Source organism: Agelaius phoeniceus, chromosome 3 (assembly GCF_051311805.1).
Source record: "Agelaius phoeniceus isolate bAgePho1 chromosome 3, bAgePho1.hap1, whole genome shotgun sequence".
Taxonomy (NCBI): Eukaryota; Metazoa; Chordata; class Aves; order Passeriformes; family Icteridae; genus Agelaius; species Agelaius phoeniceus.
The window spans coordinates 55,401,719-55,429,515 of record NC_135267.1 but is presented as its reverse complement, the minus strand read 5'-3'; the positions used below and the strand labels follow the sequence as shown (position 1 = coordinate 55,429,515).

The window sequence follows — 27,797 nt, the reverse complement described above, 5'->3', positions numbered from 1 at the left end:
GTAGATAAAAATGGTCCTAAAAGTACTCAAATAGAGCATATAAGTTATTCAAGCCTCCTACGTGAAAATACTTTTTTCTGTTGTACATTTTCCATATGCAGTCCTTCTACACTGAGATTCTGTATAATTTACTGTAGTGAGTGCCACCTTATATGAGTGTTATCTCATTACCAGACTGTAGCTACTTTTTTGCAACAGTCCCCTTAAAAATGCTTTGAAGAACTCACTAATATGAACGTAACAGCTATCCAAAAGCTTGCCTTATTTAAAATAGTTTCAAATCTTTAGCATACTAAAACAGTTTCAGTATTTCCAAGACAGAAGGGGAGTAATGGTGTTTTATTTATAGTTCCTGTTTTAAATTATCACCACTCTAGATACGTGATATACAAAACTCACCTAGCTGGAATGGGACTAGCTTCTGATATTAATGAGTAGATCTGTTCCTCTCCATTTTGCTATTTTAACAGTTAGTGTTTATAGTCTTAGGAAGTGTGCACTTACTCTTTAATGCTCTTCTGTTGTTTGTTTCTTTATTTGTTTTTAAGGACAACAGATTTGTTTCTAAGAACAACTGCATTCCTTCACAGTGAGCATTAAACAGGATAATCCTTTTTACCTTGTTGCCTGGTTCCTTATCTTTCTACAGTAGCCTTACTGTACTGCAAATTTTCTTTGAATTCCAAACAGAAAAGCTGCATGGGAGGCCTGGTGCTACAACTACTCCACCTTGTGGGAACGAGTCACAGCCGCTGCCCAGAGCATTGAGAGGCCGGTGTCTGTAACTGTGGGGCTTGGGGCACGGTGGTAACTGAGATGGAGCTTCCTACCTTGATCCCAAGGCTCCCATTTCCATGCATGTGATGTGGAGATTTCAGTAATACCTGATAAGTCTTTCTAGATAAAGCTGTGCCATATATACTGGCCAACAAAGGTGGTCATGTATCTCAAATAAAATTTAGCTTCTTGAAACCATCTCATTACTATTGAAGTGAAATTTCCAATAATGCAAACAGGTTCCTAACTGGGGAATGTGGAGTCTTTTCACAATATTTTGAAATCTCACTCATACTAAACTATATAGCCTGCATAAACCTGTCGGTTGTATTCAGGTCTAACAAAATACAAATAGTTTTCCCCTCAAAAACATCTTCTGGTGTATGTATTATTCATTTTAAAATTCAGATGTGTAAACATATGTTTGTGAACAGTAAAATGTTCCATCAGCTTATAAAACTACTAAACTTGTGCGACAAGGAGTTTCTTCCTTAAATTTTGTTGTATAAGATTGCTTGCCACTACCTCACTGTTTATTTCTGGTAACAACAGTTGAGCTCAATTTAGCAGTGACTGGGGTTTCATTTTGTAATTCTCCTGACTGAAGTTATAAAATAGCAGTGGAGGAATTGCCATATTGAATAGGCCTCCTGGTTTATCTTTTTCTTCATCACATCATTGACATGACTGCTATCATGTGCATCAGAGACCAGCACAAGAAATATCATAATGAAATGGATTTCCCATGGGAAGATTTCCCTTCCAACCCCAAGCAAATATTGCTTGGCTTACACCCTGAAGTGTAAGGGTTTACAGCTAAGCATGCAAGCCAAAGATATTTCTAAAACTACATAGTTCTTTAAATTACTGTTGTGATAATCCAAGCAAATGATATCAGCCAGTTTTCCCTTATCCACAGGTTTTACTGACCTGAAACATGGTGTTCATTTACAGTATCATGTTGAATTGTCACTATTTTTGTGCAAAGTGCTTCATTATTCTTGAATAGCTTTTCAATTCTGCCTGGGAAAAGAAACTTTTCGGACTCTATCTGACTGAAGTGATTTAAACTTACAAGTGCTGACGATAGAGATGGTGTTGGAGAAGGAGAAGCAGGAGGGATTCTTGGCCCTTCTTTCTCCCCATTAGTGTCTGGTTCAGGTTGGACCAGAACTGTTGCACGAGTTGGTTTATCTTCATCCTCAGTTGGCCTAACTTCTGGTTCTAGTGTGGGACATCGGCCAATATCCGCATTTTCAAAGGACACGGGCTGAGCAAAGTCCATGGGGCTGAGAACACACAAGAAGAGCGATGTCTGTTATTAGTTCTTCTGCCTTTATATCACCCATTTATAAAGAACAACTATATGCTGCAGTGTAATTTCACTTCACAGGACACAAAATCCTGCCCTGTACAGGTAGCTACAGGTACAGAAGCAAGAAACTTAAACTAGAGGTGATAGTGACCATCTATCACCATGTAGGCTTTTCTTCCTACAGTCAGTGCAGAGAGACAGGCATCCTCTGTGGCAAACTTCACAGGCCTATGTAGCTTCAACGGTATTACAGAGAAGCCATTTACTCTGATGTGGAGCAATAAAATCCTAATTTAGGTGTGTCAGATATGTGAAAGAAAGATTTAGATGGAAACTTTTATAGAGGTTTTATTTTATTCACCATTACCTTTCCTTTTACTCAAATGCTCCTTCCAGATTACTGCACTTTCCACAAAGTAAATTGATTCCCATGGCGGTTCTCAGAATTTTGACTTCTCTTGGAAGTCACCCTTACCTAAAATAAAGTGTTATAGTACACCATAAATACCTATCACTGATGTACATCTTACTGCAGTGTTACCGCTGAATTTCTGTGATTTCATGGATAAACAGACAGTGTTGGCTTGTCTGTAAAACAGCTCATTAATTGCACAGCCTATGGAGCATATACTGTAGACAAAAAAAAAAAGGAATGGCATATAAAGAAAACAGATCATATTCTAGGATTTGCTGCTAGTATGATTAGTTGCAACCATAAACTTTCCAAGGCAGTTCAACCAGATCTCATTAACTGAACATTTTTTGGCATCATTGAGACTTACGTGGCATTAATGACAAGATTCCATATACAGCCCTCAAATGGTGGTATGCTTCTGAGAGGTGCAGTGTGAAACTGAGAAGATGTACCCCCTACAAAGAGTTTCCTAACAGAGATGGGCAGGTCTGATGGCAACCTCTGAGTCTGGACTTTGTCTTCATCGACTTGAACACTGAATATCCTGTGGAAAAGATTTGAAAGCAAAGAAATATATATTTTACGCTGGTTATTGCTTGTATTGAAATCACCCCCTTGCAAGCCCCGTTTACTCCTACACCAGCTGTAACAATGAGCAACTCAAACTATGTAATTGGCAGCTCACATTAAATGCATATTAACCACTAGAAGGGTTTCAGCTGCTGCTGTGCCTCCTTGGTAGCTGTTTGACAAAGCCTGGCAAAACTGTGCTGTGTAGGGGTGATAATGTCAGACTGTGGCTGCAGAGGAAGAAGTGGTTTGTGGTGAGGCAATACAGACACAGTAAGGGCTGAGCTGGCTGTACTGTGATGGTAGATATAATCATCTAGAGCTCAGCAGGATGGGAACAGCACGGGGTCACATTCTGTTTGGACTCCCTATTTCCTTATTATCTTCTTGCCAGGGCACAACCAGACTGCTCTGACTGCAGGATCAATGGCAGACATACAGCACACTTTTTAAAGATCTCATAGCTTCTTCTGGCGGAAGTGGCAGAGGAGGAAAACTGCTGATTGTTCACAATGTACCAATACAGGTGCTATAATTCATTCCAATGGGTACTTCACGTGGCACAAGCAAAAGACAAAGCAGTCCCATGGTTACTGTTAAGGCTGAAGAGAGGAAGGTAGGAGCCTCTGCAGCACCACTGCCTGACCAATCAGTCTCTGGCAAATAAATTCCCTTTTGTCAACTGCAAAATTATATTGAACTCTGATATTCTTTCTTAACTATAGCTACAAATGCAAGCAACTTAATATTGAAAATGCTTATTGAAAAGAGACCTGTTTTCAAATACAAAATGCTTGGCTTTGTTATTTACACACATCCTAGAAAAAAATGGACAGTGACTTAAGCACCTGAATTATTTAAGTGCTGTACTATGTCTAAATTGTCCAGTTTCCTCATAGTTTTGGATGAATTAATTTGGCTTGGAAAGCTACAGAGCAAGAAATGTGATTAATTTTTCAAAGGGTTAGAGAAAGCAGTTATTAAAAGGACAATCCCTATGATATCTACCAGTCCCTTTGGCCGTGGAAACAGAAGGAGGGAGATTTCTCTGGAGGCAGTTCAGAGAAAAAGACTAATTTAGGTTCCATGAAGTGTCCCAGAGAGGACATTTATCTTCTCTGCCTTCAGAGGAAGTGTAGGGAAGTCAGATTGTCAAGACTCAAGTTATCCTTTTTGCTGCTGTGTTTTAGCCATGGCTAATCATCATAAGCATTTTGGGTCCAAATTGGATTTGACCCAAAATCAGCATGCAATGATGTACATTAGTCTTCAACAATATAATTTTTTATAATCATATGGACAATTATCTCTCTGCGGATTTTTCACAGAAAACATTTAAAAAAAATAAAGCTTGAGATCATGATGAGCAGAGGAAGGGTTAATAATAATTTATGTCTTTTCATATTTCAGGCTACAAAAACTTCAGAGTTCAGGCATTTGTTTTGTAACAAAGCTACCTTGAAAACACAGAGGTCTCATCTGAACAAGCACCATCACTGGATGGCATTGTACAGCACTTTTGCCTTGATGTATTCTCACATGCAACCTCATAAGGTCAAGCTAACTGTACTGGCTACAGCACTGCATAAAATAATTTACTTTGTTGCTTAGAGCTTTTTATTATCATTTGCATATTTGTGTTCTGTCACAGTGACACAAAATGTATCACAAATTGCAGTCATCCATTTCCTAAAAAACTATTTTTTCCCAAAGCATTTACAGTTTGACTTTGACCTAGTCATCGAAGTAGAGGAGTCTTATTGACTGGAGGCATTATTTGTGAGAGGTTTTTTAGCAATACAATAGAAATTCAGTCAGAAAATTATACAGAAAGGAAAGCAAACTACAGAGAGGACAGAAGGGCACCTGGGGACTAGACAGGAATGGCTGGTCAAGAAAGCTTCATTGTTGTGGGGGTAAGAGGGTGAAGTGGATAAGTGCCTTTTGTAACATGTTGGATGTCACATCTTCTTCCTGATTTCTTTTAACAACACAGAACATTGTGCATAGTGCACTAATGCAACAAATGTCTGTAGAGAATGTACACATTTGTTCAAATGTCCATAACAAACCCTGCTTGGAACAAGGGCTATTCCAGGCCACAAATATTATTGGCTGCCTGAGTTCTACATGGTAGAGTAGTGCTGTTTCTAATCACTTTCTGAATGGTGAAGTGTAATAAGAAGGTTTTAAAATGTCTGAAAAAGGGCAAAGAAATTCAAGTGAAATTCAGTGTAAAACAACATGGTCTGAGAAGGTCTGTGATGGCTTTTCCAATAAGAAAAGTGAGACTGTGTTTTCATTGTTTTGCCACATTTAGCTGGGCACCACCGTGTCTAGCACATGGCATCTCAAAAAAGCTACAGGCTGCTGTGCTGTTGCAGTTTGAACCCTTTGAAAATGATATTTTTCTATATGTCCTGAAAAGGAGATTTACTGCACCATGGCAGAATTTCTCACCCACAGATCCTTTTATGAAATATATTTGCAAAGAATCAGAAGATTAAAGATGCCATTTCAGGCAAACACAAGTCTGGAGAAACAGGCTGGTAGCCTACAAAAGCATGTAAACCAGCTCTTCAGAACAAGAATGGCTGTCAGAAACTTATTTCTAAGAATTTCTGGATAATGATGGAATGAAGCTTTTTGTCTCAGAAGAAGCATTTACATGGACTGCCAAAGCCATGAACACATTAGCTTTGTTGGATTAGCTCTGCTGTGTGGCCTGTAGCACTTGCAGGTGTTTGTTACCCTCCAGCTCGCTCTATCCGGATGGAATGTGCTCTGCCGTCGTGAAACTCGCCAGCCTCGGGTCTGACGGTGATCCTGTGCGGATCCCGGATCCCAGTGGAGACGTGCACTTCCAGCCGACCTCGGTTCAGGAACACGGCATAGTAGGCCTGCAAGGTACATGTTGGAGTGAAAAGATAAGTCATATTTGGAAAGAAATGATTCCACTTAATTTTACATTAATGTGTATGTTTTATTGTCTTACACTGGCTGCTCATGTGCTCACTGTAGACAAGACACTGCTCTTTCAGTTCTGCTGCTGTGCTCAGACTCCAGCATTTTTATAACGGGGAAGGGGTAAGATGAGGTCATGATGGAAAATGTCAACAGAAGATTTAACTCTCTATCTATTTTCAGGGAAGGATGGGGACTTCTAACCTACAATTCTTCTCATTTATGATGTTACAGGACCTGCTCTTAAACTCCTCAAGCCCTGAAGTGCATTGATTTCAGCTTGAGTTCTGTGTTTGGAGGGCTGGCAAATCATGCCAGTAGTTACTCCAGCACCAGTATCATATTGTGGCAGATTTCAGGATCTAAACTCCAGTTAATATAGCAATAAGAGGCCATGTTCACCTCTGTGACCTGAAGAGCTGGGATATGATGAAGGAGCCCCTAACCTGAAGATAATGTCATCCAGGTGAGCCATTACAATGTGCTGTCCCTGGAGTGTGTTACTCCAGGTCACCAAGAGCTCTCTTCCAAAACAGCCAGAAAGGAGAATAATGAAATATCACTTCCCAGAAGTCCTGAACAAAGAATGCATCAACACAATCTGTTTATTGCTGTTGTAGTGTGCCTGTCAGGATTTTAATCAAGATTTAATCAAGACTCGAATAATTTCTAACAATTTCACTGTGTTCACCACCTTCTTTTTTTTTTGTCTCAGGGAAATTAGAATAATACTCATTTATGTCTCTATGAACAGGATTGAGAGAGATTCCAAGAATTAATAGTGCATAAGTAGTCCTCAAAATGAGTGAAGAACAGTATTTTCTAATATTTGGGTTTGGTTAAAAAAACCCAACATGGAATATAATAGAAAACCAAATCTGCTGCTTAGCAACAAGCAATGGATACATGACTGTAAATCTGTAAGAGAAACAATTTCTCCAAGACAAAAAACCCAATTCTGAACTTCTATTAGATTCTTCATCAGATGAAGGATGACACTAGAAATAATTTATTCCAAATATCTGAATTTTAACTTAAGCATAAACATCTGACAGTGTCTTGAAACAAACTCTGCCAGTTCAGTAGAATTGTTTTTTTTTTTTTTTTAATCTTTTTTAATCTTTAATCTTTATTTTTTTAATCTCTTACATGTCCTGTCTGCCTGCGCTTTCTCTTCAGGGGAGCAGCTTTCCTTGCAGAGTGCCTGCGCTTTCTCCTGGGAGGAATAATGGTGCCACTTGTGCCAAACAAGATGATCCCAGACTCATTCCTGGTGCTGAAGGAGAGATTGATTTCTGTGCCCACATCAAAGGAGACTGGTTGCAGTTCCACAAAACCTGGCTTGGAGAAGCTGACTGTGTGAATGTTCTGTAGGAAGGAAAGGACAGGAAAGTGCATTAGTAGAATTAAAAGCAACATTATGAATGCACAGGAAGATCTCTGAACTGTGAAAAGATGGAAAGTAATAATAAACAATTATTAGCAATTTATTCCTCAAAGTGTTCTGCAAACACTTTTAGTTTATCTGTTTACATCTGGCATCATTACGGTATTTGTAGAATCCTGTCTTACAGAAAGGCAAAGTTCCAGTTTTATGTCAATATATCCTCTTGGATTAAAAATAACTGCTCAAGGCTGTTTTTATTTTATATATGTATTTTCCATTGAGTTAATACAGTTGGAGTTTGCTTTTAAATCTATACAATAGGTAATAAACCCCAATATGAACATAAACTATTATTTGTCAGATGTGCTGAGAGAATACTTTTCATTAATATTCATTACTTCACTAAGCACCACTGCTTTCTTGGTTACTCAGAGTCATAAATGAAGCACTTGTTGCACATGGCCCAACTCTTCAGACACTGTTACCCATTAACACAATTTAAAGAGTAGAATATGTCATCAAATAATAAGTCAGTGCATACTCCAAAAGATTTTCTGTCATCACTGCCAACTCATGTATTCTTCCAGATGTGGAAGACCAATCATTAGAAACAGTGACTTTTTCTTAAGTAGTTTGCCATTTTTGCAGTACAGCAGAAATTTTTCCAGGTCTAGAAATAAAAAATTATGCCAGATAAAATAATTGCTGGTGGTGCCTACCTTTCTCTGAAATCTGAGGACATTTTAATGATTGAACACATATCCAGTCTTTATCCTTTACTTTTGCTTCACTCTTTTTTAATTTTCCTACGTCTTGTTTTGTAAAATTAGAATATTTTATTTATTTCCCCAAGAAAAGGGTTAATCCAATTAGATTTCATACTCTGAAACCTCAAGCGTTACAAAATAATGTGAAAGGCAAAGTACTTCCTAAGATTCATTGCAACAAAAGATAATACACACAACTATCCTTCTTTCCTGTTTCAGAAAGAATATACTATAAATCATAAATATGTACCTCTATTTTTTTCTGAAGCCAAATCTGTAAAATTTAAAAGCATTTGAACAATCTGCTTGTTTACAATTTAGCTTTACCACAAACTTGAAAATACGGATCTCATAGCAAATCTAGTCTAATATCCCACCTGAGAGTCCTACTGTAGTGTACTTTTTGCTCTGATGAAGGCCAAAGGTACAATGGATAAACACAGCAAAATAGGGCCTTTGTCTTTTTTTTTGGCCTGGCCAAGTTCCAGTTGCTGTTCAAAGTAAAGTTTTAATGTTTTGTAGAAAAAAAAGATGAAACTGGAGAGCATCGGATTAACAATTAATTTGGATTTCCTGATAAAGTATCTGATATGGAATATCAGATATATGGTATCTATCTGATATATGGTATCTATCTGATATATGGTATATATGGTGTCTGATGGACATCTTCCATCTGCTTGCAAAACTATCTTATAAAGTAGAGATTTCCAGGGAAGAAATACAAACTATTCATTGGGACACATATGTCAGTGGAAGTTTTGGGGTTTTTTTTGTATAAAAAGACTTTTGCATGGAAAATTACTAACTTCTCTCCCAAATTTCAGATCAGATTCCTTGAATTCTATATGCACTGAAAGGCTGTTAATTGCAAGCATCAACAACTGAAAACAGATGCATTTAAAGCTAAAATAACAACACCAATTTTGCACATTCTTAGTGATCAGTAAGAAATGTGCCTTCCAGCTCATGACAGTAAATATTTATACCTGAGGTTTTATAGAGTGAATGACTTTATAATAACAATTAAAAAAAATTAAATCCATGTGTTTTATGTGCATCAGATTTTTTTTTTTAATTTTTGCAGTGTTGTCAATGCCTACCTTCATTAATGACAGTAATTACCATTTTAGTCAGTTGAAACAAAGCTAAACCACTGCTAAGCAGTTCAGAAAATCCTACCCTTTGGAGATAGGGATATCACAAGTGGCCAGGGACACTCTCCAAGAAGGCAGGATCTGAAAAACTGGTCTACTTGCTGATCAGACTTACAAATCTTTCTTTCTCTTAAATGTAACTGGATTTTAAGGTTAGATTCCCATCCCAAGGAATATACCATATAAAATTAATCTACTGTGCCATAAAATTAGAAACCAGAAAACGTTCATAAACATTAAGGCCAAAATACATGGAAATCAGACTAACCTCTAGTGTGCATCCTTTGGTTAGACCAACAAAGTCAGGACTGCTCAATATGTTATAAGGTGTCCTTGAAATTTCAATGTCTTTGAGGCAACCTGTGTATTTCTCTAAGTTCACTTCAGGCCTAAAAAACATTTAGAAGTACAATGTATTTTCAAAAATAGAGTTTAGGGAGAACAGTCAGCCAGACACACATATGTACACTTTCAGTTGCACAGATGCTTGATTTTTATTTTTATTTTAGCTACACACATACACTCGAATTCGTGTTGCCTTCTACAATCTATCAGCACACATTGAACTCTGCCTTGCATCACTCAAAGTTGTAACAAGAGGTTCATCTCATCTCCAACTGACAGCAGTCCCCTTCTCAATTCTTTCTTTCTTTTTTTAAAGGGTTTTTGGTTGGTGGTTTTGTTTTCTGTGTTTTTCCTTTGATAAAGGAAAATTATCACCTTTGGTGTTAAAACACAAAAAAGGAGCTATGAAATAAGGAAGTTGTTGTTCCTTAGGTAAAGCAGAAAGATCTAAGCTAAGAAATCATAACAGTAAGGAGAGACTTTAACTGGAAGACATTTTTCATTTCTCTTTCTGCATGCTAGATCCAATGAAAGATGAACTTGAGAAGTGTACAAATATTTGAATAAAGTTTTTGCCCACAAGCTTCAGGAATGCAATAAGGTGGACTGACATTTATATTTCCAGTATCTTTCTTATGAAAACTGCTGCGTATTTTCTCAGGACACAGCTATACATCTGACATTTTCAGGCAGTTAAACAAAACAAAGCACTTGGGTTTGTTGCAGAATGTAACTATCCATCCAAAACAGGAAAACATTGTAATGGAATTCAAGTTCCATATTTGACTCATCAGCTGGCTGATGAAAGGAAATAAGAAACCCTTTGAAAGTAACACCAAAACTATCATGTTTGATTGCAAAAGTACGATTTCCCAGGCCTGGGTACACCAGAGTGACACCATAACTTCTGGTAACATCTGAACCAGGCTTGCCAGAAGAAAAGCCTTATAAAGTCACTTCAGAAAAAAAGCTGCCATTGAGACCATGGAGAGTAAATCCAAAAAGAAAAAAAAACCACTATTTTATTCACTAAAAAGTATTACCCATGAGTGTTTACTAGAGTATCTGAATAGTATGAACAGCTCAAAGAGAGAAAAATTAATTTGCGACTTAAAAATTAATAAATAAGGAAAAATTAATAAATAAGGACTTAAAACTGGGGTGGGATGGGGAATGGGGGAAGTAACAACCAATTCAGTTCCCTGGAAGGAAAGAAAACGTTTTAAATAATATTAATTACAAAATAAAACCAATTTGCACAGATACTAATTAGCTGCACATTTTGGCACTGAAAGCCATTCTTTGCACTACAGCCAACCGAGCAAGCGTGATGTATTCTCTGGCAAATTAGTACTCTCTGCATAAGTTAAAGCAAGCATCTGGTTTACTAAAATGATCCATATGCTGCTTTAGTTACAGTCAAGTAGCTATGTTCACCTTTCAGTTTTCTTTTTTTTTTTTCCCCTAGCTCTTCTCCAGTTCCTTTACAGATTTATCTTCCAGTGGAAGCACAGTTTGCTGTTATCATTGTCACTGGAGCCCATAATCTTTGCCATCCAGAAAGCATTCTTGATACTCCCTTTCCTGCCTTGTCCAGTGACTGTCTTCATCCTGCCCTGTTACAAACAGCTGCTGTTATAATTCCCAACCCATATCCCAGAATCACAGAATGGGTAAGGTTGGAAGGGAGCACTGTGGGTTGTCTGGCTCAACCTCTTTGCAAACACTGAACACTTGCTTGATGTTTTCTTAAGACTTCTTTTTTCTTTTTTTTCTTTTTTTCTTTTTTCCTTTCCAAAATACACCACATAAGGTCCAAGTTCACTCAGATCTTCCGTAATTCTTTGTTGATTTTTTGGGATTTTTTTCTAAGTTCTTCTGTGTGAAAATAGGCCAGTTTTGAGGGAGAACAAACAGCAATTTCTGTAGCTTGAGAGGAAATAATCTTTCTAAAGTTCAGGGCAGGAGTGTGGGGGTGAAGTTATATTTTTCCAATTCAAGCCAGGAATTAGGCTGCAAAACACAGCGAAGATCACCTCATATCTGAGCATACCAAAGCAAAAGTGACGGATACAAACAGCTGCAAACTGAAAACACAGTCAGAAATAGGTGACCTCCCCTCTCTCCCCCTCATACTCCTGTTCTGAACATGAGAAGCGGCAAATTTCACAAAAAATCTCCCCCTCGCTCTCCTGCTCTCCTCAGTGACTGCTTCAGTGCCTCTGAGCAGGGCGCTGCCCACGTCCCGTGGGATGACACATCTCCTGCAGCCCGGAGCCAGGGTCAGCCAGCAGCTGGCCGAGCCCCGCGTCCCGGGCACCGCAGCACCACGGGCAGCACCCGGCTGAAGGAAGCAGCGGCTGCGAGAGGAAAATAGAAGTTGCTGGTGTAGGTGTGTGCACGGCTGGGATGTGACGGCGGTGAGCACTCGGGAGCAGCTCAGAATGCTCAGCTCTTAGAGTGAACTAAGAGCCTTAGAGGAGCAGCTGCTCTGAACACTGCCCAAGCTGCTGCTGCTGCTGCTGCGGTGCCACCCGTGCTACAAGCTGCGCTTTAACTAGACACATGCAAGTCATGCAGATAATCTGATTGCTTTTACCTTGCCTTCATACTGGGGAGAGAAGGAAAGACAAGAAAAGAAAACAACAACATGGCGTTAATTGTAGCAAGTGGTACTTCTTGTATTGTTGTTCCGTGATACAACAGTACTTGTACTTAGTATTAACTGTACTTATTACTTAGTAGCAAGGTTCAGCCATTTCACAGGGAAGGAGGTGTACGCCATATACAAACAACATACAATAAAAGGTGGGATTCTAGGTACGCTATCAGGCTATAACAATTAACAGGTTTACTCCACAAACAGCTGCCATAAAACCCAACACATCAGAGGGTTTTTGTAACTTGATACCATATTTGGTCACGAGCAGAAGCAAACCATGCCAAAGAATTTGGCAGAACTGACACGACCTGATAATTACAAAGTCATGGATACCTCAGTGTCTATTGTTCGCAGTAGCTCAGCTTTGCCCTAATCCCCCATTCACTACTTTTGATTCTAATTTACCATAGCGTTAATCTTGCCTCAGGCACTGACAAATCATAGCTGTAGGCAGAACGGTTACCACAGGTCAAAGTAGCTGTGGTACACTGATTTTCGGGGCAGCCACAAAGGAAGTGGAAGATAATTGCTCTAGACGTTTTGTTATGCACTAGTGTGATTTCACAATTACATAATATAGTGTTTTATTTCATGAGTAAAATAGACCTTAGATCTTTTTATTGCTGGGTGATTTGACATCAGAGGTCAATGATTATCCCAATAAATTAACAAATATGTCCATTCTTTTAGTGGCAGACGAGTCTGTGGATTAAACACAACAGTTCCTTGTGCACAAGACCACTTCAAGGCTCTCATTATGCCATTTAGTTAAAGCTGACATAGATTAATGGGCCTGTTTCTGTGTTGCTCATCTGTTCATTGTAGCACAGAATTTTCTTGTTCTTGTCATTGCAAAACTGCTGAATATTCATTTAAACTTTAAATAAGTTTTTTGGTCTATTTAAAGTCATGAAAGAAAGTCACTAAATTCAAGTATCTGTTATCCCATTTCTTTAATTTATTTATGTTGAATTTAACATTTGTGAATATCACTATGCAATATTTAAAAATAATTACTGGAAATTTTATTTGTGTAGGAAATTCAGGATCAGACTTCTGAAAGGAAAATATTTCATTCTGCTTACATTAAATATATGAAGAGTATCGTATCATATTCTTTAAGTCCTGAACACAGGAGGAATTTTATCTAAGGAAAAGAGGAACTAAAATCTAGAAATAATTTAAAATAATATTGAAGCAAAATATTAGACACTGATTATGCAAAAACGTGGATACCCATCAAGCAGTAATCCCATATGGAGCAGTCTGTAGGTCAATTCTTTTACTCATGCACAAAGTAAACATTTGTCCTTAATTTTGTGAAGGTATTGAGCCAATTCTCTGAATCTGCAGTCACAAATTCTGCGCATCAAACAAATACTTAAAGAAACAGCTACATCATGGTTCTTGCACAGAATCAGAAAGATGCACTGCACTGCAAGTGCAATTTCCATTGTTTGTGTGTAAGGTGAGCTGTGTGAAATACAAAACATATGCAAATAAGCCACTTTTCTGCTGTGGCAGTACAGGGTACATTGGGAATTCACCATTCACTGACTGCAAGTGAACTTGAGAAGCAAATGCAGAGAATAAATACATTGTATTTACATTCCCTTACCAAGACTAAAGAAATTGGTTCGAGCCACGTTACCTTAGATTTCTTAGGGTTGGCAATCCCCCAAAATATATTTTCTCGTGCCCTTTTAGGTTGAGTCCAAAGTGGCTGCCTGTAGAAGTTGTTGCTATGGTCTCTTCTTCATTAGTGTCTATGTCTACAATTGATATGTTGGCTAAAAGACATTTGAGATTAGTTAGAAAATATCCATCATGAACAATGATGTTTTCATGTAAGAAACCAACAGAAAAACATTTGGAGTGTTAGCAGGTGAGGGAAGAGGCAAGGAAGGCTGTATTTTGCAATTAAGACACTGGATTTCCACATTATCAGTTATGGGCAGGGGAAGAAAGCTGCACTTTTCTGTTTCCATAACAACCTGAAAAGCCATAGCAATTCTGTACACTTTTTTTATATATTCTCTAAACCTGTTTCCATTTGGCGCCTTCTTTGTGTAATTCCACTGTAATTTGGAGCTAAAACTTCAGGACACAGTCATGACAAGAGATCATTTTACATTTAATTTGTGACCTCAGTCCAAAGAGTGCCTCTTGAACAGGATTTTTAGTGTAAAAGTTTATTAAGCACTGTCATTATGTGCCTTAGAGACTGGTGATCACTCACTCTACACCACTTACAAACCCAAAGCAGCCAGTTGCTGTCATGTCCAATCTCAGTCAGTGGTGATGTGCTACATAGGACCATCCTATTTAGGTGTCTGTTCCATGTATATTTTTAATGTATGGATTAATGCAGAATATAAAGTTCAATAAAAGAAATAAGACTCGGTGAAAAATGCTGAGCAGACCCCAAGATATATAGGGACGAAAAAAAGGATTTCTTTCCTTTCTTCCTTGAAAATTGAATAGACAGACTTTCTGTTACACCTTACCAAAACCAGATTAATTTTCCTTTAATTTCTATACCTGTATCTTTTTTGTAAACACGTGATGTTTGAATGCTATTGATTAATATCAATTACATGACATTGTATTTTATATTAATACTTCCTGGGTTAAGTATGAACTATGATAACTGGCTAGCATAAGACGTTCCTCCTCTAAAGGTGCAGCAAATCTGCAAGTGAGATCACTAAATTACTTTGGTCACTGTCCCAACTTCTAAGTCTACTTCAGCTAAATGACAAGGAAGAGAATGATGTGTGAGGGGTGAAGGCCAGGTAGAGAGCTGGCACTGCAGGGGGCAGAGGCAGAGGAATGTGCTTAGGGGCTTGTGGTGACCCTGAAGATTCAGAATGCAGTAAAAGTTCAAACTGCAAAAGCTTCTATGTCACAGTAAAACAAATTCGGCTCAGATAAGATTCTACCAGCCCTATAACCAGACTAAGAAACAAAAAAAAAAGGGTTTTGCCAGCATGATAACCAGTAGTCTTTGTGATCTTTTCAAATTCCACTACTTCACATTTTGTGCCAGTAACATGTTGAAGAATTAGTAGAACTATTGGAGATGTTCCCAGTTGTTTCCATGCAGATTCAGTTCATGACACAATGCAGATCATTAGGGAAGATAAAGTAGTGGTGTTTGTCTAGTTAGATAGGATCAATACTAAAGTCACTGCTTTTTTTTAAGCACTTTGGTATATGCTGGAGCATGAGAGGACTGTACAGGATAAAAGCTATTGCTGTCCTAACAAAAATCACACATGTGTTTCATAATTTGGAACATGGATCTGATGAAAACAACTTCTTTTTGATGAAGTCTTTTTTGAAAGTGATGAGAAGACTTCTTTTTTTCCCAGACAGAGGAATTTTAGAATGCAAGTTATGATTGTATAAAATAATCATGCCTGAAAAATAAGCCACCTCCATAAAGCACTATTTGACAGTGCAATCACTCACATGCAACTCAACACACCTATAAACTAAACAAAAGAAGTTGCTAAATCACCAAAACTTATAATTCCCATCAGAACTTATAATTCCCACAGCACCATCCCTGTGATTAGAAGATAACTGCCCAGATAACTGGAAAAGTGATGCTGCTGACACCACAGGAACTTACCTTGCTTTTGAATTCTTGACAGGGTGAAAGATTTCCATTTGCCATCATTATGATTTTGGTTGCTGATAACTGAAGCTGTACCTGAACCCAGGTCGTAGCTGACCTTTATACGCCCACCACTGAGTTCTACACTCATGAAATCCTTCTGTTAATGAAAAGGGTCAGATACACCATCATGATTCTTATCCATTTTGGTAAGAGGCATAAGACATTAAATAAACACTTTTTAACCCTGGGTGACTACAGACAACATTTTTCAAGCTTTAAAAAATGCCACAACTCATACATTTACTACCCAGGACTCTCACATACAAAAGTCTGATGCCAAGCTCTTTTTTCCCCATACATTCTCTTTTGGATTGCTAATTTAGTTGGAATTTTGCTGGCATCTTAGTTGCAGTTTTGATGGGATAGCTGCACTTTTATTTCAGATTGAAGATAAAAATGGACATTATAATTACCTGAAACTAATACTCAGCTTTGAGTGTATGCTTGTACTATAATTAGCATATTTATTGCATATCTCAGCTAGATTTAAACTTGCAAGGTAGAAAGCAAAAATAGTGAAGATAGTGAAGTGGGCATGTTTTGCCAGATTTCCAGAGAGTAATCTATGGAAATCACAGAGCAACAGAGAGATGGAGACAAAGAGAGCTATGAACACTCTTGATTTCATCCAACCACTCGCAGCAGTATCCAACTGGAGATGCCTGGCTGGAGCAACAATATATGCTGCACTGTCTCCAGAAAATGAGCTGGCAGGATACAAAGAGCAAAACAAATAGCCAGAGAACTGGACAGCATGAAAGCCACTAGGTAAGTAATGGTGGAACTATGACCCAGGACATAAATGTACCAGAGAAATTTTTATTATCATTTTGCTCATGGCCAGTTCCACCTCTTCTCAGAGAAAAACTGAACAAACTCAGTATTCTAGATTCTTAGGCATGTCTATCCATGCATCATTAGAAGGAGTATCTTCCAAGTTTTTATGTGGTGGGACAGCATCACAAGAAACAAAATATACCAGGGACCAGTTGCTTGTGTTTTTGAGATTTCAACTAAATATTTTTTCATAGAAAAATACCTAAGTCACAAATAATGATTTAAAATAATCTAAAATAAAGACTTTAATTATGCTTTCAATATTCAATTTGAAAAGTTCATTAGAAAAACTACATACATATTTCATTATCATAATAAAATTCTAGCTTTTCCTACAGTCACTCAGGAGGACCCTCCTCCTTGATAATTCCAGCTATTTTGATAATTATTTCCAAAATACAGGAATCTGAAATAAGACTGATTTACACAAACACAGTTTTTTTGAAGTAGCAAGTGCTCAGTAATTCTTTAAGACATCAGTAAAAACTACTGTACATAATTTCTGCCCCGTATGAAAAGGATAAGGGAAACACTGTTCCCTGTCAGTCATGCAAATCAATCTGGATCAGAAATGCCAAAGATGAGTTATTCAAATATGGACAGATGTCTTTATAAATAATTTCTCCCTGTTATCCACACACATTTGATACTGTGTGTCAATAAAAAACCTTAACTTTAAAAATAATGCTTCTATTCTCTGTTTTAGCTGTAAGAGACATCATATTGTAGATATTAGAAAAACACAATCACTATTACATTTTATTTGTTGCACCAGTCCCCCTTTAAATCCACTCAATAAAACATAAACATTTTCTTTATATGAGTAGGATTTCTACTTAAGACTACTTGTCTCTTCCCATACTTTCCCTTCCATCACACAATATTTTAAATTATGAATAGACAAAACCAACTGAAAATGTTCACATACATAAACATGTGGGATAAAGGAAAATGAATTAATAAATTCAGAAAACCTGGAATTCTTCCCAGACTAACATAGTGATCCCCATTCAGTAAACATGAGGTAGTCAACCTGAACACTATAACACTGTCTTCACTTGGCCAGCAGTGAAGCATCATACCAGGACAGTGGTACCTTAAATTACTAATTGTTTTCATGATCTAGTGAATTCAGAGACTGCAAAGATGGCCTGAAACCTGCAAGGAGCACAGAGGTTCGCTGGCTGTTCTTACCAAGTCATCAGTAGCAAGATACATCAGCAGAGCATTTGATGAGAAGGTCCTGAACTTGAACATGACTGTGGAAATATTGGGGTTCCAGCGGATCGGGCGGCTCACCATGGCATAGCTGTCACCATCAAATTGCACTGTCCCTTCACCGTCTGCCACCTGGGGGCTGAAAAGAACAATTCCAACCATTTTCTTTTGCCGTGTGAAGTTAAAATAAAAAGTGCAGGGTTAGGGAAATGTGGGCACAGCTCTTGGGAGTCTTCCTGAACTTGGTTCGATGTCTTATCAAACCTCCCACTGACAGGACAGGATTTCCCATTCTATTTCGAGAATGCAAACTCCTTTCTTTTGTGGGGTCTCTGCTCACTGTGAAAGCCACCTTGAGGCACTGGACTCTGCTCCATGCCATGCAGGAGTGCAGGCATCCTCATCACAGCTGTCCATGAGCCAGACTCAGTTCAATGTGGTTCTAGGAGCCTTTCTATCACAGCCCTGTCACACCAGCCCAGTTCTGGTAACTCAGTGACCACACTTACAACCCAGACTGGCTGCTTCCCCTCTCAGTGGAATTGCAACCTAACTCCAGTTGCATGCACGTTGGAATTTGATGGCTGCTGTGGAATTTCCTGCTACTTACCACTGAATGTACTGTCGCTGCAGGCAGGTTCCCTAAAGAAGCACTGTGAGAAACTGTGGGTGCTGTACCTACCTGACGGCACACCCTTTGCAGTCGCCTTCAATATCCCTGAAATTCCAGAGTCCTATCGGTTTGCTGTCTAGAAAGGTTTCCCCCATGCACCCAGTGAAGGTGGTGACTCTTACAGCATCTGACTTCTGCAACAGAGAACACAAACCTCCTTAGAATTGAATTTGAAGTGATCTACTGCATCTGAAAACATAACTGGGACAAGAATCATAAAAATAAATAAAAATAAATACCATATAAAATTCCATATAAAATATTAAAAAAAACCCCATAAGATGTTTTGTAATATTTTAAACATCAAGAGCATTATTGAACCTAAGAAGCCCTCCTACAGAACAACTGATCAGTGAAAATGTGAACTGAACTTTGTATCAGTCTGAACGGGAAAGACCTTTTAGATTTGAGACTCTTGGGAAGGCCTACAGAGAACAAGTCCTGAAGAACAAGGAGCTGCTTTGGCTTCCACCATCAGTTTTCCTGGCTGTTCAGAGAGCTGGCTGCTCTCACCTGTTCAAGGCCTAACTGGGTTTTCATTTCAGACTTTCAAGAAAGGACTATGAGCAATCTTGCCATAGTCCACAATAAAATAAGCAAAGTGTTTCTCTTGTAATGCTTGAAACACTGGAAATTGAGCAGACTGCCCAAGCTAAAAGACAGGCTGAGAACTCAGCTGTTACACTGTTCATGCTGAATTTTGGATGCAGAAAAATGTGCAGAGGGCAAAGCAATTAAAACACATGTCCCATCAGAACTCATTAAGCTAGGGTTATGCACATAGAGTAATGCTCATTAGAACATAACATGGTACCATGATGAAAGTAGTAATAGTTGACAGTACACAGAGTACTCCACTGAAAATTATGCTTCTAAAAATACCCTGATTCATTTAAATTTCAGTTCATCAATATGAGCTGATTAAAAATCTATACACTTAGCTATTTGAGATAGACAAGCACCTGCTGTTTTTACAGCAATTACAAATATTAAGATCTTGCAAAAGAACATTGAGAAGTGCAATTTGAAAATACTCAAGGAAAAGTATGACTCAAAAGACTTAATGTGCTACTGATATTTCCCAAGGTAATTGGATAGGTTTTAATTAGCAACAAGTATGAACTTAATGTCACTTTTAAGAAATTCATGACATCTAAATATCATAGTCTTCTTCAAGTCAGATGAAAGATGTTTTTAAAAACCGAAAATTAACTTTTTTTTGAATGCACTGTAGAAATGTATACAAAAAAGGGATGTGGACAAAACCGTAGGACAAATCTAAAGCATTCCATACCCCAATAATATGAAAAAGCAGATTTCTCAGTCAGTGGCCTAAGATATATCAGTAACCTTGATTAACTGTCCAAAGAGCTGCACAGGTTTAGAAAAGTCTTGGTTAAGGTCTTCATTTTGTGAGCCTTACCACTGTGCCACATGATGACAGAAATTCCCAAAAAACCTGAAGTTTATTTTAATTCAGAGACGGTACTTGAATGAAACAAATCTGACAGTCTTTAAAACTCCACATTGCAAATATACCAGCCATACCAAACTTAAAATAGACTGCCTTCCTACTGCTGCCCTGGTCTTTATTTACCTGGAGAGAAAAAAAGAATTCAGGAAGATTTTCCTGACTAAAATGAAAAAATAGAGAGTTTTTCAGAAAATATTTGCATAATATTTTTTTAACCTAACTGAGGTTGAAAACAGCTGTTCTGACATTGAGTTTCGCACTTCAATTTTTCTGCACATTGTGTTATTTTAACACTTGAGAACATCTACAACCTTGAGAGTAAAAAAAGTTCAGTGAGTTTACTATTTGGGAAAGTCTAAATTTTAGCTTCTTTTCAAATGCTAAAATATTGATCAGGAACAGAATAGTTAATTTAAATTGTTTTGTAAAGAATGCCATTAGAAAATTAAGGGCTAATTAGCTTTTATTGGAGAATAATTTTTTATAAAGATTTCTGTCTATTCTGTTTGGCATACATTTTCTATTCATCTCATGAAGTTTAGCAAGGTATAAGATGTCACCAGAAAAATGAACAGACAAAAAAAAGAGAAAATCGATCAGGGGTATGATGTAGATATCTGTAGGGGAACAGGGAGGGAAACTGGAACAAAAATAAAGAAAATAAAGCAGAAACACCAAAAGCAGACTGCAATGGAGGAGGTGATACAGTGGATACATGACAAAGATAAAATCCCAAATGCAAGGGAAAATATAGTCTTGTATACCTTGTTAGGAGACCAGAAATGTACAGAAACAGAAATGAGTTCCTGTCACTCAGGAACCAAAAGCCTGTCAGGGCAGCAGTGTGTCCAAGGTAAAGCATCCATCTATCCAGCAAGAATTAGCTGTTTGGGCTAAACGCTGCATCAATACAGCCAGCTACAGGGCTTCTGATCAGAAGGTTACATCGTGCACAGTGAAATCTCATATTCCAGGTCTAGGCAAATCCCAAAAACCTTTCCAAAGTGTGAGTGTACTACTTGAAATTAAAGCATCTACTACAATGACACCAGCATATTAAAATTTACTGTTTCTATTTTAAGCAATAACAGAATTTGTCCACACAAACGGTCAGCTAACACAGTAACACTGGAAAAGGCATTACCTTAATTTTTTCTGTTAAACCACCAACAAACAGCACAGCATTAACATCCACATCCAGAATGGTATATCCAGGTGGGGACACTGCACTGAATGAGGCTGGCACAATGCTGGCTTTAGGGCCATCCAGAGCTCGCACTGATATTGTGCCATTTTTCCCGGACCTAGAGATTAAAAAAAAAAAAAAAAAATTAAGCATACAAAGCCAGTAGTTACACCAAACTTAGGAAAATTCTATTTTAAATGGTGCCTTTTAACAGAAGCACACATGACTGACTGGATTATGCCTCATTTTGATACAAATGAACAGACACTTATGGCTGCATAAGCTAAAGACATCATCACAGAACCAGATCTTTTCCTCACCTGAATGTCTTTTCTGAACGAAATTCACTATACACATGACATGGACCTTGCATTGACAAAACAAGGAATGTTTATTAGATTATATTTTAACTGAAATGAAGTGATAAAGCACTTCAGTTTCCTTCACTGTGAGAAACAGAATTCACATTTCCTGCAATGGAGTTGTCAGACTGCTTTTGAAACAGTTACAAACCCCGTTATGTTCAAGAATTCATTGTCCTTCATTGTCATTTATGAATCACATCAAATATTGATGGCAACACAACAGCAATAGACTTTGCATTTATTAACTGTTTCTGCATCAGTTTGTTTCCTACTCCTTTGATGATATTAATGTACTAACTGGCACGGAAGGAGTTTGCTGACATATTTTTACAGCAGAAGGAACATACTGTGGAGAGATATGATTCCTGAATCATCTTTCTGAAATTTCTTATAGATGGGTCTCACATTTACCAGTTTGCAGCCACCTGGGATGTCCCCAGCTGAAGAGGACTGCTGGTAAATGATTGAAAGTGGCTCCCTCAGTAGTCTTGGGTGGATTCCATCCCCGTGGACTTGTGTGGGTCTAAGGTGCAACTGGTTTATAGCAGAATGTTTACTGATGGGAAGCCCTTTAAGGGATAAAAGTAATAAATCTTGAAAAACCAAGAGTCACTGAGCAGACTGACACTTTTTAGGATGTCTAATAATTCACAAATAGTATGGATGTCTTTCATCTTCAAAAAGACTGAAATGCTCACAACGGAGTCTCTTCTATAAATAATTCTCTCTTATTTAGGGAGGACAATGGAGCTTGAAGAAAGATCTTGGCTAACTTGACAGCAAAAAGACATTGCTACCCTGTGCATGACAAGTTATCAGGTTGGAAGATATTGTTCTAGTGATAGTCAGTTCTGTAAAACTGGAGGATTACAGAGGATGTATCAGCACTATGGGGCTGATATGCAGAAGGACACTGAAAGAACACTAAATTGGGAGAAGCTGGCAACTTCCTTGAGGGCAGACAGGCCCTGCAGAAAGACCTGGACAAACTAGCGACTTGGGCAATCACCAACCGTATGAAATTTAACAAGGGCAAGTGCTGTATTCTGCACCTGGGATGGGGTTGTGTGTACAGACTGGGGAACGAGAGGCTGGAGAGCAGCCCCATGAAAAGGGACCTGCTCAACAGCAAGTTGAACATGAGTCCTGGCAGGCAGGAGGGCCACACATGTCCTAGAGGGCATCAGGCACAGCATCACCAGTTGGGCAAGGGAGGGGATTGTCCTGCTCTGCTCTGCACTGGGGCGGCTTCACCTCGAGTGCTGGGGGCAGTTTTGGGTGCCCCAATATAAAAAAAAGACATTAAAGTATTAGAGAAAGTCCAAAGTAGGGCCATGTTCAAAGCAAGAACAGTGAAGAGTCTGGAGGGGAAGCCTTATGAGTTGTGGCTGAAGCCACTTGGTCTGGTCAGCCTGGAAAAGAGGAGACTGAGGGGAGACCTCATTGCAGACTTCAACATCCTCACAAGGGGAAATTGAGGGACAGGTAGTCCCTCTTTAGTCCTGTGATCAGTGATAGGACCTGAGAGAACAGCATGAAGCTGAGCTGGGGGAGGTTTAGGTTGGATATCAGAAAAAAGTTTTCCATCCTGAGGGTAGCTGAGTTCTGGAACAAGCTCCCCATGGATGCGGTCACAACACCAAGACTTCCTGAATTCAAGAAGTGTTTGGACAATGCTGTCAGGTACACGGTGTGTCTCTTGCAGATGTCGTGGAGGTGGCCAGGAGTTACTCTTGATGATCCTGATGGATGCCTCCAACTCAGCATATTCTATATTCTACAAAAATTGGTGTAATGACATGCAGTGTTTGCTCCTAAGGAGAGGCACGATATAAATGAGATAACTTTAGCAAGCATCTCATCAGCATTAAATTATAAACTACCATGTAGTAAGCTCTGGTCCTTGACCCCTTGAAAACACAGAAAACCTTCACTGAAAAGCATGGTTTATATTTGCTACAGTACTTTAAGACTCAATTCTTGATGAATTAAACGGGATGTGTCTATAGTGAACTTGTGATTCAGGCATCCTTTGTCCTCAAAAGAAGGGCACTGCTTAAACTCTGTCACTAACAATCAAAACAATGGTAATACTTGAATCACAGTTGATTAAAATCACAACTAATCAGGTTCTGCTCCTAATTGAGGCCTACTGAAGTCAAGTAACACTGATCTAGTGAGTCTCAAAAATATTCTCTCATCCATCTGACTGTCTCACAAAATTGACATTATTTGCATGTTGTAAATCTGCTTTAAATAATTTTGTCACATATTGTTATGCTAGATTTTCCTTTGTTAATTGATACTTGAGTTGATTGCATCTTGATGCCAATCGGATTTGCTTCTGTAAGCAGGTAAGTAACTTGTAAGTGACATTTGCTAAACTCAGGTATCATCAAAGTACAGTGAATTCCTTTAGAAAGTCCTATAGGAATAAACAAATTTTACTTCAATTCCATTAACAAAAATTCAAGGAATTTCCATTATAACATCTGAATATACAATAAAATGCCAAGGATCAGTATGCTAAATAAAAAAGGTGATGAAAATTAAAAGTATCCCTGGAAAAGTGATTCAGTAATTATCAATTTAGTCTTACTAACTGGAAATTTTGGTGCATGCATAAACTGACCACCTCTGATCATTACTCAGCAGTCAGATTTTTCATATTTAGATTTTATTTAGAATGCTAAGCAAACTTGAGAATTTTCAAACCTCTGTGCCACATTTTTTCTTTCTAAGGCCCTTTGGGATTCCTAAGAATAGCTATCAACCTATGGTGGGTTTAACACCATATTATTATTGTCAATTCTTGTCACCACTGAAAACAATGGCAAAATTCAGTAAGGCCAGAATTTCATCTTATGTCCTCATGCTAAGCAGATGCCCTGCTCCAGCTGCTCAGGCCATTCTGTCAGGCTGAAAAAGCCTGTGGCTGGAACTGAGCAGAAATTTGGAGAAAATGTGTGAGGGAATAAAATGAGTAAAACTCTCCAACAGGTGAGGAAGGGAGTTAGAGCAGAGTTATCAAATGGACTAAAATGTTCAGAGTTGAAGATTCTTCCATAGGATATGTGATTTGTGAAGTCTCCCTTAAGAATGCAAAATCAGTCCCAAGCTCTTCATCTTAATCCCACAAATCCCCGTAATGCCTCTGTAATGTAATTCTCCTAAACACTGCTCTGTACTTCTGATTTGTGCAGCTGTAATCATTCTAAATTGCTGATCCAGCACTTTGTTCGAAACTAATGGCATGCACATCCTATATATCCAGAACAACCAGCTAATAGGTAATGGGCTTTTGTACGATGTGTGAATTATATACCATGTTCTGGCTACATATTCTGCTGAAGCAGCTTTCTTGTAAATGAAAGCCTGGCATTACTATGTCATGAAGCTGCTTTGGTATGCGTAATGTGAACTGGTGAGGATTTCAACAATTTGTATTGTACCCCAGTTTGTATTTCCCTAGCAGTAAGGTTTCATTAAGCCAGCTTCTGGAGACCGTGCCATAATTTTATTTAATTCTCTGCTCTGAATGGCTGATTTCTGTGATTTCATTAAATTATTTAAACTGAATGCCATTTCCTCTTCTGGGAGCTATGCATGTTACTAGAATTAGAGTGCTTTGTTTTCTTCCTCTTTCATTCTCTCATTTTCTAACTATATTATCCATTCTATGTTTAATACTATGTGAAATTAACTGTAATGATGCAGGAGAAATTACTCAGCTTTCTATCAAATTGCGATAGAGCTGATGTTATCTAAATTACTAAGATCTATTCAAGATAAAGGCTATAAAGTTATGCAATCCTTATGCTGTGATTACTACACCATATGCCATGTGTTTGCTATTTGAATGAAAAATTTCAGCTAACAAATTTGAGATTTGAATATTTATGTATCTATATTTCTAAAGTTCAAAGGCATTAAGTAGCTGATCTCAAATTACAAAATATATTTTAACTTTTTGGAATATCTCCTCCTTCAATTTTCATGGACTGTATCTTTCATAAATATTTCCAGTCTGATGAGACATTTTGCCTACAGGAATGGCATTCTGAATTAGAATCAAGATACTGCTGTGTGACAGACCATTCACTTGCAGTACTGTATCAAGTCCAGAAATTCAGAAAAGCTGCTCCTCTTTAAAATTCAGGGAGAAAAGAATAGTAGTTATTCAAGTGCCAAAACCTGTAACTGATTTTAAATGTAAGCTAGTTGAAGAAGACAATCGATAGAGTGATAGATAAACAACAGGTAATAAATGTAAGGAGTCATAGATTGTTGATGCTAGAGGGGAAATGTGTGATTAAAGTAAATCCTTGACAGAGAACAATTGACATTTCAAAAGTAACTGTAGTGCATACACTTTTGGTACTAACTGATGCAGGCTCAAAACCTTTTGTCAAACCAGACTAGAATTTCTCATAGCAGCCATTTTTCTAAAATCTTGGAAATGAAATATTTACTTACCTAGAGGCTTCAATCCGGTACCAAAACCCATCGTCAATGGTCAGATCTGGATATTCTACCCGTCCAACTCCAGATCCCACATCCCACAGGAAGCTCACCTTGCCTTTGCGCATCTCTATGGCCAAGAAGTCGGTCTACATGCAAAACATGAAAATAGAAGTGATCTTATACTTTGATTAAGGAAGTTTTTCAGAACTTTTCACATTTCAGGTCTAATGAGGCATCAGAAACCCACACACAGACAGTAAAGAATTAACGTTAATTCTTACATTGCTCTAAAATGAGACTCTCTTTTTCCTGTTTTTGTTGGTTCAAATAAGGAATCTTAAGCTAAAGACAGCAAATTATTTCTCTCAGTGATATGCAGCAAATGACTGCCAGACTTACAGAATGTTAATATTGCAGCCATGAACAGAAGGATTTAACTCAGAGGAACACTGAAACATCCATTGGATGGCAGAAAGATGTTGAGATACATGATGCCATCCAGCCTTTTCATTTTGCATTAGGAAAATAAAATACATTTTGGAAATGTTGAAAAATAGAATACTTTTCCATTTACTGAATTAATATTGGGTGTTCTAGAAGTCTGTCTGCTATAGGCCTCATGGGAAACTGAATCATTCACCATTATTATGCTTGAAATTGTAGTCTTGACTTGAAATTACAATAAATAGGAGCTTTGACAGATGCAATATGATTAGCTACTTCATTCCCTAAGGAAAACCCACAACCAACTCCAAAATTACTTTGGTTGCACTGTGAATTTTAAAGCTCTAATGTAGTTCATATAGAAGCCTGCTATTTCGTATCTAGTTAAAATAAAGATATATGTAAAAAATTTGCTGGTCATATTTTAGAAATCGCTCTATTAATACCAAAGACAGTAAATGTCTAGATTATTTTAGACTCTCTCTACTGCTTTGAAGCCTCTGGGTGAAAAAAAGCCTTTCTCATCTTCTTTATTTGTCAGTAGTATGATTTGATCGAGCAACTCTGACATGAAAGGCAGGAGACAGACTCACAAACTTGGCACTTCCAAGGTAAAAAAGCAGATTGTCAGCAACTGCAGTCTTCACATTGACAACGATGGTGTTGTATGTTCCCTTCTTTATTTCTGGTCTGTATGTGCGAATACAATTGCCTCCAGAGGACACGGACACTTTGATCTTCAAAAAAAGCATAACAGAAAGAATTCAGTTCACTGCTTATTATTCCAGAATTAACTGTAGATGCTTCCAAATAATTATAAGACTATAACACCTTTTTCCCCTTCACATTTTTCTGTTTCATGCACCAGGGAGTTACTTGGATATGAGAAGAAGGTAGAAATTGAATTTTCTTTCTGGGATTGTTTAGTAAAAGGAAATAAAATCTCTTTTTAGAACTCACATTCAAAGGACGAACTGTGTAGTTCAAAAATAGCTAGAAGATATACTGGTCTAATGCTGGCAACAGTGGAATTCTAGAAGTACAGATGGTCTATAAGTAGAAGATGCAGCTAGGAAAATAAGCAGCACTCCT

At 37.9% G+C, this 27,797-nt stretch overlaps 1 protein-coding gene and 1 long non-coding RNA gene across 5 annotated transcripts in view; one reads left to right on the top strand and one right to left on the bottom strand.

The window, feature by feature from the left end:
• Window positions 1–7,354, top strand: part of LOC143693561 (uncharacterized) — a 36,156-nt gene extending 28,802 nt beyond the window's left edge. Inside the window, exons 2-4 of one of the 2 annotated variants that reach the window (XR_013181361.1) lie at window positions 4,488–5,984; window positions 6,276–6,507; window positions 7,221–7,354. This is a non-coding gene — a long non-coding RNA (uncharacterized LOC143693561). The remainder of the gene's footprint in view (window positions 1–4,487; window positions 5,985–6,275; window positions 6,508–7,220) is intronic. The other variant, XR_013181362.1, reaches the window with a different exon arrangement.
• The window catches only part of LAMA2 (laminin subunit alpha 2), a 335,441-nt gene that overhangs the window by 14,398 nt on the left and 293,246 nt on the right, over window positions 1–27,797 (bottom strand). For 2 of the 3 annotated variants that reach the window (XM_077175288.1, XM_077175290.1), the window contains exons 45-57: window positions 27,299–27,442; window positions 26,274–26,407; window positions 21,391–21,550; window positions 18,782–18,906; window positions 18,076–18,238; window positions 15,997–16,141; window positions 14,011–14,149; window positions 12,297–12,308; window positions 9,621–9,741; window positions 7,191–7,409; window positions 5,829–5,977; window positions 2,875–3,051; window positions 1,853–2,066 (exon numbers count right to left, since the gene is read on the bottom strand). In XM_077175288.1, coding sequence (XP_077031403.1) covers window positions 1,853–2,066; window positions 2,875–3,051; window positions 5,829–5,977; window positions 7,191–7,409; window positions 9,621–9,741; window positions 12,297–12,308; window positions 14,011–14,149; window positions 15,997–16,141; window positions 18,076–18,238; window positions 18,782–18,906; window positions 21,391–21,550; window positions 26,274–26,407; window positions 27,299–27,442 — 1,902 coding nt within the window. The remainder of the gene's footprint in view (window positions 1–1,852; window positions 2,067–2,874; window positions 3,052–5,828; window positions 5,978–7,190; window positions 7,410–9,620; window positions 9,742–12,296; window positions 12,309–14,010; window positions 14,150–15,996; window positions 16,142–18,075; window positions 18,239–18,781; window positions 18,907–21,390; window positions 21,551–26,273; window positions 26,408–27,298; window positions 27,443–27,797) is intronic. The other variant, XM_077175289.1, reaches the window with a different exon arrangement.